The following is a 16,137-nucleotide window of genomic DNA, read 5'->3' on the forward strand; positions in this document are numbered from 1 at the left end:
AACCATTTCTAGGGTTTACAAAGAATGGTGTGAAAAGGGAAAAACATCCAGTATGCGGCAGTCCTGTGGGCGAAAATGCCTTGTTGATGCTAGAGGTCAGAGGAGAATTGGCCGACTGATTCAAGCTGATAGAAGAGCAACTTTGACTGAAATAACCACTCGTTACAACCGAGGTATGCAGCAAAGCATTTGTGAAGCCACAACAAGCACAACCTTGAGGCGGATGGGCTACAACAGCAGAAGACCCCACTGGGTACCACTCATCTCCACTACAAATAGGAAAAAGAGGCTACAATTTGCAAGAGCTCACCAAAATTGGACAGTTGAAGACTGGAAAAATGTTGCCTGGTCTGATGAGTCTCGATTTCTGTTGAGACATTCAGATGGTAGAGTCAGAATTTGGTGTAAACAGAATGAGAACATGGATCCATCATGCCTTGTTACCACTGTGCAGGCTGGTGGTGGTGGTGTAATGGTGTGGGGATGTTTTCTTGGCACACTTTAGGCCCCTTTTGCCAATTGGGCATCGTTTAAATGCCACGGCCTACCTGAGCATTGTTTCTGACCATGTCCATCCCTTTATGGCCACCATGTACCCATCCTCTGATGGCTACTTCCAGCAGGATAATGCACCATGTCACAAAGCTCGAATCATTTCAAATTGGTTTCTTGAACATGACAATGAGTTCACTGTACTAAAATGGCCCCCACAGTCACCAGATCTCAACCCAATAGAGCATCTTTGGGATGTGGTGGAACGGGATCTTCGTGCCCTGGATGTGCATCCCACAAATCTCCATCAACTGCAAGATGCTATCCTATCAATATGGGCCAACATTTCTAAAGAATGCTTTCAGCACCTTGTTGAATCAATGCCACGTAGAATTAAGGCAGTTCTGAGGGCGAAATGGGGTCAAACACAGTATTAGTATGGTGTTCCTAATAATTCTTTAGGTGAGTGTAGATTGAGGTCAGAAATTAAAGGTAGGGTGGGCAATTTTGGATAGGCTAGCACTAGCAAGCTAGCTTTGAAAGCATAAGATCCCAATAATAATGAATGTAAACAACTTAAAGAGCTCTTAGTTGTACCACCTGACTGCTGCAGATTCATTTAGGCGTTGATAGTGTTGACTTAGAAACACATAAATCCGAGTCTGAGGACCCGAACAGCTCCGAGTACATTTTTACTCAGTGAACGCGTTGATGACGTGTGATGTCTGCGCAAGTAGGTGTGCGGAGGTACGGAAATACGTACGCTGACAGTCAGGTAGGACCGAACCGAATGCAATGATTGGACGAACATTTTTTGGTTCCATGAATTCCACAGACGATATATGTACATGTTTTAATATTTAGACCACTTCTATTATTGATTGCTATCAGGATGTAAAGAGAGTTTAAACCAGTATAGCAAAAGTGTTTATAAAAAAAAATTGCCTACCCTACCTTTAACAGGGTAAAAAAAGACCACCGAAATTAACAAAAAATGTCCCTGCATGAATTCCTGTTTTTGTTGATTTAATTTTATTGATAAAGGGCAATACATTTTCAATATAAACTGTATATTGAGTTTGTGTTAATGAACGTGTGATAATGAAATTCTCTGAAACTATTTACAGTAGAAACTAAAGAAACGGTATCATTCGCATTTCTTATTGTTTGTTTGTGCTTTATGCTTGTTTTTGCCTTGGGAACGAGCTCTTACAAGATTTCAGTGAGAGTTTCATCTTATGAGTCTTATCCATAATTATAATAGAGTAATATTGGAATATAAGGTAATATCAGATGTTATGGTGTCAGGAGTGTGTGTTTGAGCCTAATGGGCAATAATTTTCCAAAAACAAAAATTGAGATTATCTTAATTGTAATGACTCGGTTGTTGGTTTAATTCAAGTATCATCAGTATCAATTTCTCTAATCTTGTGTTTACTGACTTGGTTTCTTTTCCATTTATGTACTGCAAATTTCACACTCAAGGCCTAAATAGGAGCCCTCTGGGTGTTTTAACCTTCACTGATTTAGCTTTTATTATGCTGGAGAGGAAGTGTAATCAAACTTTATTTTATTACCGATGGCATTTTTAGGCTCACGGCACTTGCTTTTATGTTTTGCCTTGTGTAATCACGTTAGAATAACCACATTATGTAGTTATCTTCATTTTATACTATATTTAAAAGTGAAATATCATACTTTATACTCTAATGCATAACCTGAGGCGTGATGAGTGTACGTAGGCGTTTTTTTTCCATGACTCCACCCACATTCAGACATCGACCAATGGAATAAGGTTATAGAGCAGCTCGGCACGCCCTCTCCCGAGTTCATGAAGAAACTGCAGCCGACGGTGCGTAACTACGTGGAGAACAGGCCAAAATATGCTGGCCTGACCTTCCCCAAACTCTTCCCTGATTGCCTCTTCCCCGCAGACTCGGAGCACAACAAACTCAAAGGTCAGTGAGAATTTGTGCACATTTAGTTGCAAACATGTTATTTGGCATTCAAAAAAAGAAATACAATTTAATTAGATTAACTTAAATTAGAATTTCCTCCATTCTCTGTAACACACTTTAGTTTAAAAAAACTCATTCCTTTTACTTTAATGTGGGGGGAAAAGTATTTGTTTTATTGTAAAGTACGCTAAAAAGCCATTCTTTAATGAGGTTTACTCAACAATACTACCAGGATAGTTAAATAAATAATCAACTGAGGTGAAGGCTGATATCTCTGATTCATCTCTCTTTGCATTTGTATGTGAGTCATTTTAATGGTTTGCCTGGAAGAATCAGGCAGCAATTTCCTTCCCATTTGCAAAATTGAGAGACGTTTCATAAATTGTTCTCAGAGCTCCTGTTGTTCTTCAGGGGATAGCAGAGGAGAATCGTGAGCTTTTGATATGAAAATTGCGTGGTTGAGTTTATTCCCGGTAAACAGACGTCACATCACAGTCAGATGATGAATGTTCTATGTATGGGAAACAAAGAGGGGTGTAAGGCACTGCTGATTAGACTGTAAATGGTGTGTGTGTGTGTGTGTGTGAGACTAACAGATATGAGTGTGTTAGGTACAGCAGCTAAAGGCTCCGTCTGTCAGTGTGATGGGAACGAGGGTTCAACACACACTTAATTCCAGGCCTTGTATAACATTGCACTGCACATTTGATGACTCCCGAATTCGACTCATCAGCCTGTTAGTTGAGGCTCCATGAACTGCTCTGTGTGTGTGAGATAAGAAAGACATCCAATATGGGCTGTGCTGTGAGCAACCACCATATTTTATTTATGATATGATATGATATTATATTTATTCATTTATATTTTATTTATTTTATGTAATTTTATTTTATTTTGTTATTTTATGTCATCATTTTATTTTATATTTTTAATTTTATTTTGTCAGTGTATTTCATTTTATTGTATCATTTTATCTTACTGTATGTCATTTTGTCATCATTTTGTTGTTTGTTTAATTCGGTTCCTTTTGTGCATTACATTTTTGTATATTTGTGAGTTCAGTTTGCATTTCAGTGTCATTTTATACATTATTTTATTTTCTCAGTGTATTTCATTGTATTGTGTAATTTATTTATAATTCATTTTCTTTTTCAGTTTGACTTTTTTGACTATTTGTTTTCCATTGCGTTTCAGTTCGACTTTATAGTCTGCAAACACTTAGCCAATATAAATGTAACATTTCAATCATGTTAATAAAACACATTTACATGAGAAATTGAGACGGAAAGGAGGAGGTGTGGAGCGAATCACAGAGAGAGAGAGAGAGTCAGCCATACAGATCTGCAGAAATCACTGTCGGCCATTTTGAAGTGGTCCAGCCGGTGGCAGAGAGAAGGGAGAGATGGGATGATGCTGTGAGAGGAGAGAGAAAGGGTCTGACTTTACCCAGCTATTTATAGAGCAAGAAAGTGAGGGAATCAGGGAGCGTACAGAGGTAAAGAGGAAGAGAGGGAAGGAAAGGTGAGAGCGCGAGGAAAGAAGAGCAAGAAAAGAGTGTGCGATGTTTTAGTGCCCTTGCGGATGAACAAACAAATAGAGGATGAAATATAAAGATTGTGGTGTCTGATTTGTGAGATGTTTGCACTGCATTCCTAAACATCTGAAATCAACAATAACTCTCTTTACTTACTTAATAAATGTCTCTGCTCTAATAACGTTGGCTATATCAAAATGATACACTTGTGTGAAATTCCCTCATTTTAATGATGTAAAGATTTCTCCGCTCTGCTGTCATGTGTTTCACAGCGAGTCAGGCCAGAGACCTGCTGTCTAAGATGTTGATCATTGATCCCGCTAAGCGGATATCAGTGGACGAGGCCCTCCAGCACCCCTACATCAATGTGTGGTACGACCCGGCCGAGGTGGAGGCAGTGAGTACAGTCTCCTAATTCTCTCAGCACTATCGATCAGTGCGCCTAGGGCCATCTGTCACCTGTTTATTCCACACTACTGCTAGCTCATTAAACACTGGACACAGCTTTTATAGACTCAGCTCTGTGCTAACGTGTGGCCATATTCAGCATTTTGATTCATCTGACCTTTTTTTTTTCTACATGGTTGGACCACTGTGACCAATCATGGTATCCTTCATCACTCACAACTGAAAAAAAGCTACAATTTATTTTTATACAACACACAACACTATAAATATGTACAAATCAATATGATATATCACCACAGACAAGACCTATTCAGTCTGAATTTTCAGTCTAAAGAAATTGTACGCAAAGATTTTCAAATTAAACATGGAAGAAAAACTCTTGAATTTATTCAGATCATACATTTCATTGACTCATTTACTCACCCACTCATTCACTCACTCATTAATTAATTCATTAATTCACTCAATTCAGTCACTCATTAATCAATAAATTCACTCATTCACTTACTCATTCATTTACTCATTCACTCATTCATTTACTCATTCATTCATTTACTCATTCACTCACTCATTCATTTACTCATTCACTCACTCATTCATTTACACATTCACTCACTCATTCATTTACTCATTCACTCACTTATTCATTTACTCATTACTCACTCACTCGTTCATTCATTCACTCATTCACTCACTTACTCATTCATTTACTCACTCATTCATTTACTCACTCACTCATTTACTCACTCACTCATTTACTCATTACTCACTCATTCATTCATTAATTCATTCACTCATTCACTCACTCATTCATTTACTCACTCACTCACTCATTTACTCATTACTCACTCCATTCATTAATTCATTCACTCACTTACTCATTCATTTACTCACTCACGCACTCATTTACTCACTCACTCACTCACTCACTCATTTACTCATTCATTTACTCATTCATTTACTCACTCACTCATTTACTCACTCACTCACTCACTCACTCAATTACTCATTCATTTACTCACTCACTCACTCACTCACTCACTCACTCACTCACTCACTCATTTACTCACTCACTCACTCATTTACTCATTTACTCACTCACTCATTTACTCACTCACTCATTTACTCACTCACTCACTCATTTACTCATTTACTCGTTCATTTACTCACTCACTCACTCACTCACTCACTCACTCACTCATTTACTCGTTCATTTACTCACTCACTCACTCATTTACTCACTCACTCATTTACTCATTCATTTACTCACTCACTCATTCATTTACTCACTCACTCACTCACTCACTCACTCACTCACTCATTTACTCACTCATTTACTCACTCACTCACTCATTTACTCATTTACTCGTTCATTTACTCACTCACTCACTCACTCACTCATTCATTTACTCATTCATTTACTCACTCACTCACTCACTCATTTACTCACTCACTCACTCAATTACTCATTCATTTACTCACTCACTCATTTACTCATTTACTCGTTCATTTACTCACTCACTCACTCACTCACTCACTCACTCACTCACTCACTCACTCACTCACTCACTCACTCACTCACTCACTCACTCACTCACCTACTCAATTATTCACTCATTCATTCACATTATATATTGTTTATAAAATATTATGAATTAAACTCACTATATTGTTACACCAACAAAATGATTTTTTTTTTTTTACAATTGCATGCATTTGTACCAAGTCTGAAATATCGAATTCATTAGATTTTACATGTATTTTTATTTATTAAAAAAACCCTGCATGTAGCGATTGACTGACTTAATTTTATTTATTTATTTTAAATGTGTATTGTTTTTGTGTGCTGGAAAATGTATTCAGGCTAAAACAATGTCATTTTGTCATATGATGAGTAATATTGATCTATTTAGTTGCTTTGCTGAAAATATTACTATATTATATTATATACAGATCGTATAGATCCTCACTCAATAGTTTTAGATTACTAGCTAGGTTTTACTTTATCATGTTCCATTTGTTCAGTTGGTAAATATTGACGGTTGATTCTGGGGACCTTCATCAGTCTGAGAGGACACAGGAAAGGAGTAAAAATACCACAAGGTTGTCCTGTTCTTTGATGAAGATTTCTAAACATTCAATAAGCATTTGACTCTGATTTTATTCACACGTCCCCTTTTGACAAACAGCCTGTTCTTGTCTAAAGTGCGCATCTGTACCGTTTCAAAGGGGTTTCAATGACGCACCGGCTCTGGTTTCTTGTTTAAGAGAGTGCACAACACAAAGTACAAAGCTACAGAGATAAATATGAAATACAATACTAGCTCACATTTATTGTGTATAGCTTTTAGCAGTTGCCATTTTATGTGAACGTACATTTTCTGTTGATCGAAATATGAAACGGAAATACTAATATGGTACGCTATGATAGAAAATCTGACATTCATTAGCACATATTTGTTTTAATAACCCATGAAGCATCATTATGATTAGTGTGATTCTTTTCTCCTTCTCTCTGGTGTTTCTCTTTCTCTGATGAAGGCCAGGAATCAGCAGATATCTATGGTAAATAAAGACCATTCCACACTTAGGAAACCTCCTCATCTCAAATCACTCACACACCGATCTCTTTGTAACACACTTTGATGTCTAAAACTCAAAAACATAATAAGATTTGAAATTTGCACAGTGTGTGTGTAGGGTGTGAATATCTGTGTATTTGTATGTGTCTGTATTGTGTACTAATCTTGTAGAATGTAGCTAAGAGATGAGTTTAAATTCTGCATTCAGATAACATTTAGAGAATAGAATTTTTAAAGTTAATGTCAAACCTACAATTATTCATTTTTATGATTATGTATAACAATATGACATCATCCAGGTCAACCAGTTAACAAATGCCTCCCAATCACACTGAACAAATAGAACTGGCTTACTCACTTTTAGGCTACGTCTACACTAATCCGGATCCAATTGAAAATTCTGTTTTCATTTCAAAAACGCTCTCCATCCACACTAGTGTTTTCAGGTGTTTTTCAAAAGTTTCTTGTCCACACTGAAACTTAAACTTAAATCATCCTACTGCGCATGTGTAAAACGTAATGAAAGCTGACTGAGATAATACAGAGAGACCAGACATAAAGTTATCACGCTATTGTTATGACGCGAACATTTTACTAGCAAATTATCTCAAATTATCAAATTTTGTCGCAGAGCAGCAATTGCGCATACATTTTCTGTCATTTTTGCAGGAATGTAATATAAAGATTGTACAAAGTAACATGTATCTTTAGCAAACTGTGCAAGTGAATACTGATATAAGACAAAAATTAAAAAATTGTACGACGTGTCTCCAATTCCTTCCACTGTAGAAAAATGAAGCCAAAATATCCCAGAAACGGTCATTGCCGATTATGATATTTGGAGCCATCTCAGTGTGGACGGAAGGTCAAAACAGAGATTTATTTTAATGTATCTGGATTAGTGTAGATGTAGACATATTTAAAGGCGTTAAATTAACTTGTGAAATAAATAAACAACTAATATACTGTAAATTAATAATGCAGGTGCATTGTGCTTTAAGTAACCCTGTTTCCCCATAATGATCCTTTCAAGCTCTCTTTCTGTTTATATCTTTCTTTAACTATCTGGCTTGTCACAAAACCTAGTGAGCTGCCTACCTAGACTGCATTTTTGTCAGCAACACTGGGGCATTTGAAATGAATGGCACGTGGATGCCTGAAAATGCGGCTGAGGATTGATTGGATTGTTGGAATGTGTCCATGATGCCCTAAAATGCAGTCTAGTTAGTCTCCTCACTAGCCTCTCATGTCTCTGTCTTAATCCTAAACCTTACTGCAGACTTTCTGTCCTACTAATGGTGGTGTTTGGTCCTTATTTACTAAGTTCTTACCGTTGAACATGTCAGCTGCATGTGCAAATGGTGAGGACACTTTACATTACAGTGTTCATGTTATTTTTTGTGCAAATATTAATTACAAAAATGATTATGCTAACAAAGTAATTTAATAGACACGTGTAATATTATATTATGAACACCGTAATGTAACATTAACCCAGCCCAGACAGCAACATAGTGTCGGCCCAGATCCGGGCCACACCTGGTACATGTGGATTCCACGCGCGCGCCAGATGTGGGCCGGATCTAATCAGACACTGTGTTGCTGTCTTGGAGATGTTTTAACATTACAAATCTGGCCCTCATATGTTTTCTGATCAGGATATATGCTAGATGAAAAGCATCACATCAAATAAGTGACTCTACAGGAGCAGATGTGCTATATTATTAAGCACTAAATATAAGTACATATACTGCCTGATGAGATTGTATTACTTTTTTAACTGTTAGAGGATTGTCTTCATGATTAAGGACGAGCAGTGATAAAGCTTGAGACATGTTTATTCAGAAGACACTCAATGTTTATGATTATGTTGGGGTAATAATTAAACGTGTTCCTCTTTCTCTCTCTGTCTCAGCCTCCTCCACAGATCTATGATAAGCAGCTAGATGAGAGGGAACACTCCATTGATGAATGGAAAGGTAGGCCTTCATGAACCCACAGACTGACAGCAGTATCGTTCACGCACAATGTTGTTTTTCTATCATGGTGGCCACTTTCCATTGACTTGTTTTTGTACTGAGCCAGTATTAAAAAAAAAGTGTATATCCTTATATGGTAACACTAGACTTCAAATAAACCTTTGCATTTTTACATTTGAAATAAAACTTGATTTTAGTATGACATTTTTGTAGGACATGGCTGATCACCACAATGTAGGTTATTTCAGGTTTTACTGTCTGTTTAGTATTATTTATATACTATTATAGTATATTTATTCATATTTTGAAGTAGCTTTTATTTTTATATTGTGAGTTTTCACTTTCATTTTAGTAACTTTGTTATGAGGTTTTGTAAACGTAATTAGTTGTCCTTTTTAACACGTTTAGTAATTTTAGTACTTCAACTTATTTCAGTTAGTTTCTAGGGAAACATAATTAGCTTTTTTAAGCTTAAGATCTTCATCTAATATTTATTTCATTTTTTATTTTCAGCTTTATTTCAATGAATGAAAATGATTATTTTTATAACAATGGGTATATGTAACTTCCAACACGCTTAGCAATAGTACCGCATCTAAACAACTTGACACCTTCAGTTTACCACATGGATTTGCCGTTAATAATCTACAAGTACCCTTGTCTTGTTTTGTTTTTTTGTTGGTTTCTAATGAACCAAAAGTGCTTTTGAGTCGATTAGCTCTAAATGTGATCCTTTCTCTCTTTTTTCCTGCACCCGTGTCTCTCTCTGGCTCAGAGCTCATTTATAAAGAGGTGATGAACTTCGAGGAGAGAACAAAGAATGGTGTGGTGAAGGGACAGCCCTCTCCCTCAGGTACTCTCTGTGCATAAGCTATGCTTCTGTAAGTCAATTTAAAGTGATTTCAGCTGTTTATGAGAAACCCTCCCATTGTGACTGCTCCATTTGTCCCTGTCCCCCTCTCATCTCGTCCGTGTGACTCAAAAAGAACACGTCTTGAGTGTGATTACGTGCTCGTTTTTCGTTTTGTTGGTAATCTGTTATTTTGACGATGTTGTCTGTTGTAGTCTTTGCTGAAATGAATCAAAGGTGCTGTAAGCGATTTCAGCCACATGCTGCTATTCTTTGACTTCACCACTACAAAACAAATGCTGCGTTCAAGAAATGCCGTAATTACCGTACCTACGAGATGAGATAGAACAGTTCTATTCAGAGCTGGTCATTTTTTATGACTCGGAATTATGCGTTTCTATTGCAACACTATAAATGCCACATTGAATCTGCAGCGGTCAGGTGGTACAATCTCAGAAAAATCCCAGTTTACAAGTTGTAATTACAAGTTCTAGTAGGATGTGACCATTTTTTACGGTAATTATGACATGGCATGAACGTACCTAAAACTCTACAAAACCCCGCCCCCAAAGACGCTGCTTGACAGGCAGAGAGTGTTTTTGATTGGCTAAAAAAGCATGGGCCTCTCCCAGAGACTTACAGCATCTTTAAGAAAGCACTTTATAACACTGTATTTAAATTTATATTTGTATTTATATTAAATAAATGTATATGTATTTATATTTAATTTAGCCTATTTTTCACTTGAACAGTTACAATTGGACCTTCGCTAAACCCCGCCTTAAAATGTTACTGACCAATCCAGTCCCCCATTTTCTCAGACAAGCTTTGTCTTTTTTACAGTGCGTGCGTACATAATTATGCAAGTCGATATTCTGATCATATTTTTTTCCAAGCTCATTTTACCAATTCCAAACCACATCAATCCTAATAACTACTAATAGTAATAATTATGCACGCACTGTATAATGTAAGTCAATGGAGGATCTGTGAGTTTGGATAAACGTATACGCAGTTCTATCAATTGAAAATATCCAAAAATACAGTCAAATGATTTTCATAACCATCTTTCAGGACACTTGTAATCACTTTAATTTGTTTTGTTCTTCTGAGAAGTATTTGCCTTGATTCGGGTTCGGAATGTTACTATGTATTTTTTTTATATGAAAAAAAGGGCAGATAAATGCTTTGCAAAGTCACAATTTATTCCAGCCCATTTAATAATGATATCCCAGCATGTATACCACTTTATAAGCATATTTTACATTCTGTAAAGCATGCTTGGTTAGCAACCATAACCAAAGGGGCGGAGCTTAGTAAAGGAAACATATTTTTTTTTCCACTTTAAACCATCATATAAATAAATTCTACGTGATTTTATAAATATCCAAGTTATTGTATAATTAAAAAAAACTAATGTTTGAGTTTAAAACATTGCTAAAATGTTAGGAACTGGCCTAGGTTAATTTTTTAAAAATGTATGTGTATCTGATTTTATATTGTAATGTATATTGCCACTGTATATCTATACATGTTTCATAATTAAGGTTGGAGGCCATGACGTCTAACATTGAGTCAACACTGAAATATTTTTAGGATTAATTTAGCATTAAGAATATGCTAATTCACTCAACATAGAGGCTTTTTCTTGGAGGATTGTGGGATGTCGAGTCTATTTTATCAGCAGCCTGCAGTGTCTCCGTTTAACCTGTAGAGGGCAGTACATGTACGTGTGTGTGTGTGTGTGTGTGTGTGTGTGTGTTTGCATTGGTGCGGTGTTGCATGTCTGCAGTCTGCAATCCTGCAGCACTGAAGGTGACAGACAGACAGTGACACGAGCTGAAGTTCTTCCCGTTTACTGTCGTCTCACTCACTTATGTCAATGATCGATTGGTTTCTAGCTGCTTATTTTGTAGCTGCTGTTTTGTGATATTGCTAGTGTTTGACTTCCTTTTGCATGCGTTGTCCATCTTTTTCTGGCCTCATTCTCTCTCTCTCTCTCTCTCAGTCGGTCTCCCCGTTTGTAATTAAGTGCTTGTGCTGAAGAAAGCAGTCGCAATGCAGTTCCACATTTCACAGCAGTGTGGGTTAGTGTGTTGAGTCGTGTGTGTAGAAAATCACGTTCAGTTCAATTTGGCTTGTTTGTATAGCACTTTTCATAAACGCACAAATATGATTTCACAGCAATTTCATAAATTATGGTTTTGACACATGTGGTTTATAAGAGTAATTAATAAGTGTGTTTTATGAAAAAGTACTTGTATTTTTCAGACAGACAAACTGCAGAGCAAACATGAAAAAATGTCGGGTTATTTTCAACATACATTGATCACATGCCTATAAACACGCTGGAAATCTATTGACGGATGAGAATTCTTGAAGCCTCGTGTTTGTAGATGTCCTGCACCTGCAGTGGACCGTTGTTGATGTGGCGTCCTGTACTAAACAGTGATTCAGTACGTTTAGTTAAACCCGCAGAACTGTACTTGGGTTAAAAATCAATGCAGCTATAAATCCTCATTCCCTTCCTGTTTATTAAAGGTCTGGGAGTCCGAGATGCGCTTTAAGAAGCTCCATCCTGCAGTATAAATGAGGGATTTATGGTGGGACGCTTGTTGGGGGGTGGGGGATGACTGGAGGATTCTGTGAAGTGAGAGCAGAGCGATGTAGCTGAAAGTCTATTTTTGAGAAGGAGAAAGAGCAGAGGAAATGGTCAGGAGAAACCCAGAAAACCAGTGAAGACCATCAGGGAATTCAAGCTGGTCAAAAAAAAAAAAAATCCAAAACCCAGCTGGATTGGCTGGTCAGTCTGGGACCAACAAAAGGGTCCAAAACCTCTCTAAAACCAGCTAACAGACCAGGCAAGACCCTTTTTTGTAGGGCTGGTCGAAGCAATTTTGTTTCAGTATTTATTGTGTCTTTGTAACTTTTTTTAACGGTGCATTTACTGTTCTTTTATCTTCCTTAAAAACACTTTTCATAAAGTACATTGAAATTAAATAAATTAATGCTTTTACTCAGCAAGGGTGCATCAAATTAATCAAAAGTGACAGTAAAGACGTTTATAATGTTACAAATTTATTTCTATTTTAAATAAATGCTGTTCTTTTAAACTTTTTGATCAAATAACCCTGAAAAAAAAACCTATGTATTATGGTTTCTACAAAAATAGTAAGCAGCGCAATTGTATTCAACACTGATAATAATAAGAAATGTTTCTTTCAGACCAAAATTGGGATGATTTCTGAAGGATCATGTGACACTGAAGACTGGAGTCATGATGCTGAAAATTCAGCTTTAAAAAAAATGTCAAACTCTGAAATATAATAAAAATATATTAAAATGGAAAACAGATATTTTAAATTGTAATTATATTACTGTTTTTACTGCATTTCTGATTCAATTTCAAACAGAAGAATTATGGGCAATGTAAAAGTTTTATAGTGTTTGTGGAAATATTCATGTTCGTCTGTGCCGTGAGGCTCACTGATGCTCTCAGTGTGATGTGATATGTAACTAGCTATCATATTTTGCTGGTCTGGCACATTTCTATAGAGCGAAAGAATAGTGAGAGAGAGAGAGAGAGGCGATAAAAACCCCTTGCTGAGCCAATGTCACCCTCTTCATTTTTTCTTCTCACTTTAAAGGGTAGCTTCTGCTTTCATCATTTATCATATTGCCATTATTTTTTCATCCTAAACGTTGGTTCCAGTCCCACTCCGCAGTCATGCTTCAAAATTGCATTGAAATGTTAATCTTAAATAAGGATGTGGGCAATGTAGTATAAAGTTATTGCAAATCATGTTCACAGCACTGAATGGGAATTAAAGAGCCGCCTTCTATTAAAACTAAAGCTGTAGCCCGTCAATCAAGTAAATTAGCTTATAATGTTATCGTAGGAAGCCGTTTAAGGGGTTATTTGTGTTTGTTATCAAAAGCAATCGCCTTGCCTGATTGGATTGGGCTGAGCTTCAGTGTTGAAACAGATTTGGTGAAGGATTCCAGGATTCTGGCTTGTGGATTTATAGGCCAGCCAGTGCAACTCTCAAACCTGATGATGAAAAATAGGGACAATTTGTCCTTTCTGCAGGAGCCTTTATTTATTACTTCTTGTAGAGCGTTAGCTCCACCTTGTGGCGCATCTCATTTTTTAAATGTTGTATGTGCTTTTTGTTACAAGCATGTAGAATGTGTAACTGATGTTTACTGGAAAAGGTGAATTTAAGTACATTAATAATAAGAAATGTTTTTTTGAGCACCAAATCAGAATAGTAGAATGAAGGATCATGTGACACTGAAGACTGGAGCAATAATGCTGAAAACTCAGCATTAGCTTTGCAAATAATTTACATTTTAAAATGTTACATCAGAAAGCAGTTAATTTAAATTGTAATAATATTTCACAGTATTACTGTTTTTACTGTGTTGCAAATGTGTCTGTGTGTGCTCTAATGGTTGGTACAAAAAGAAGTATGTATATCTTAAAGTCTCCCTGTAGTCAATCATTTTATCCCTTAAAGTGCCCCTATTATGGATTTTTGAAAATGACCTTTCATGTAGTGTGTATCATAGCTCTAAGTGAATAAAAACATCCTGCAAAGTTTTAAATCTGAAAGTGCACCGTATATAAAGTTATTGTCTTTCAAAAGTAAGAGTCGACTCTGAGTCAGTGAAATGAATCGTTTATCAAACGAGTCATAAGCCGTTTCGTTGTGACGTCAAAAGGAAACATTAGCTTATTGCACGTCCACTTATTGCGCGCGCACACACCAGGGAAAACTTGAACCTCAAACCGGCAGCTGATTCCTGTGGATACTGGACAGCATCATGTCGAGAAGACGCTGTGCTCTACAATGTGAAGGTAAAGCCAGTTTTTTCACTGCCCAAGGACGAGCATGTGAAGAATCAGTGGTTAAAATTCATCTTTACGACGATATCACAGCAGTATAAGCCTAAACTTTGCGGAGTTCCCTTTATTTTACTGACGACTGCTTCTCAAATCTCGGAGTTCAATGCAGGATTCGCAAACCGCTTTCTCTTGAAAGATGGTGTTCAAAATACTTAGTTTTGAGTTTTATTGTGTAGGTCCAGGGCCGGCGCTCCGCACACGCACATCACGCGCTGCGCGTAGGGCACCAAGTGCTTGGGGGGGCACCAAAAAATCTGGGTCGTGAAAAATCATCACAATAGGCTACTAGTATAAATAACAAATAAAATATGTCTAAAGCATGTTAATATACAAAAGCAATACAAAAGTAATATAGGCCTAGACCAAATTAGTCGAGAAAAAGGTGAATCTCATTTTTCGTCTCCCTCTGGTGCCCCCCCCCCTTCCCCACCTCCCAGTGGTCTGTTCGATTATGCCTCAATCAATGTCAAATTTGGCAGACACCGACCTCAGACATGGCCTCGGAAAGGCACCAAGAGTTTATTTTATTTTTTGGAGGAAAGAAATCAATACTTTTATTTATCAAGGAATAGTTAATTTGATTGAAAGTGACAGTAAAGACATTTATAATGTTACAAAAGTCTTTTGAACTTCCTATTCATCAAAGAATCCAAAAAAAAAAAAAAAAAACTGTACAACTGACAGACCAACAACTGTTTCAACATTTGATAATAATAATAAATGTTTCTTGAGCATCAAATCCTCATATTATACTGATTTGTGAAGGATCATTTGACACTGAAGACACTGACACTGGTGATGCTGAAAATTCAGCTTTGATCACAGGAATAAATTACACTTTACTAGATATTCACACAGAAAACAGCTGATTTACACTGGAATAACATTTAATACTATAACTGATTTTTGTTGTATTTTTAATCAAATAAGCGCAGCCATGGTTAGCAGAAGATAATTCTTTTAAAAGTATTTAAAATCGTACCGACCCCAAACTTTTGAACGGTAGTGTATATACAAAATAATTATACACAGTACACACACATATATCATTCATGTAGACACAAACTTTTATTTTGGATGCGATTAATCGCGATTAATCTTTTCCCAGCCCTACAAATTATGTACAGAATTATTATATTGTGCTTCATCAGACTAAGAAATTCTGAATGGTTGTTATTCCTTGGGTGGGTGAGGGGGTTAGTGGGGTGGGGGGGCACCACCAAGCATTTGTGCTTAGGGCACCCAAATGGCTAGCGCCGGCCCTGTGTAGGTCTCCTGCTTCTGGCCAACTCATGTTATCACTGTCTTACTGAAATACTTCTGCTAAGCAGCAGTGGGCCACTATTACCTAAAACTGTGTCTATTAATGCAGATGATCTGTCGTTCTCACTACTTTGAGTAAAGATTAAGCATGGAGCAAGATTT

The 16,137-nt window shown here is 36.8% G+C and overlaps 1 protein-coding gene across 9 annotated transcripts in view; it reads left to right on the top strand.

The window, feature by feature from the left end:
- Positions 1 to 16,137, top strand: part of mapk10 (mitogen-activated protein kinase 10) — a 76,800-nt gene that overhangs the window by 53,453 nt on the left and 7,210 nt on the right. For 5 of the 9 annotated variants that reach the window (XM_056258282.1, XM_056258285.1, XM_056258286.1 and 2 more), the window contains 5 exons: positions 2,268 to 2,450; positions 4,257 to 4,381; positions 6,934 to 6,957; positions 8,890 to 8,953; positions 9,729 to 9,806. In XM_056258282.1, coding sequence (XP_056114257.1) covers positions 2,268 to 2,450; positions 4,257 to 4,381; positions 6,934 to 6,957; positions 8,890 to 8,953; positions 9,729 to 9,806 — 474 coding nt within the window. Of the gene's footprint in view, positions 1 to 2,267; positions 2,451 to 4,256; positions 4,382 to 6,933; positions 6,958 to 8,889; positions 8,954 to 9,728; positions 9,835 to 16,137 lie in introns of all 9 variants that reach the window. The other 4 variants (XM_056258289.1, XM_056258288.1, XM_056258283.1 and 1 more) reach the window with 2 other exon arrangements.

The sequence above is a fragment of the Rhinichthys klamathensis genome, unplaced genomic scaffold (assembly GCF_029890125.1).
Source record: "Rhinichthys klamathensis goyatoka isolate OS25496 unplaced genomic scaffold, OSU_Roscu_1.1 h1tg000150l_1, whole genome shotgun sequence".
In the NCBI taxonomy this organism is placed as follows: Eukaryota; Metazoa; Chordata; class Actinopteri; order Cypriniformes; family Leuciscidae; genus Rhinichthys; species Rhinichthys klamathensis.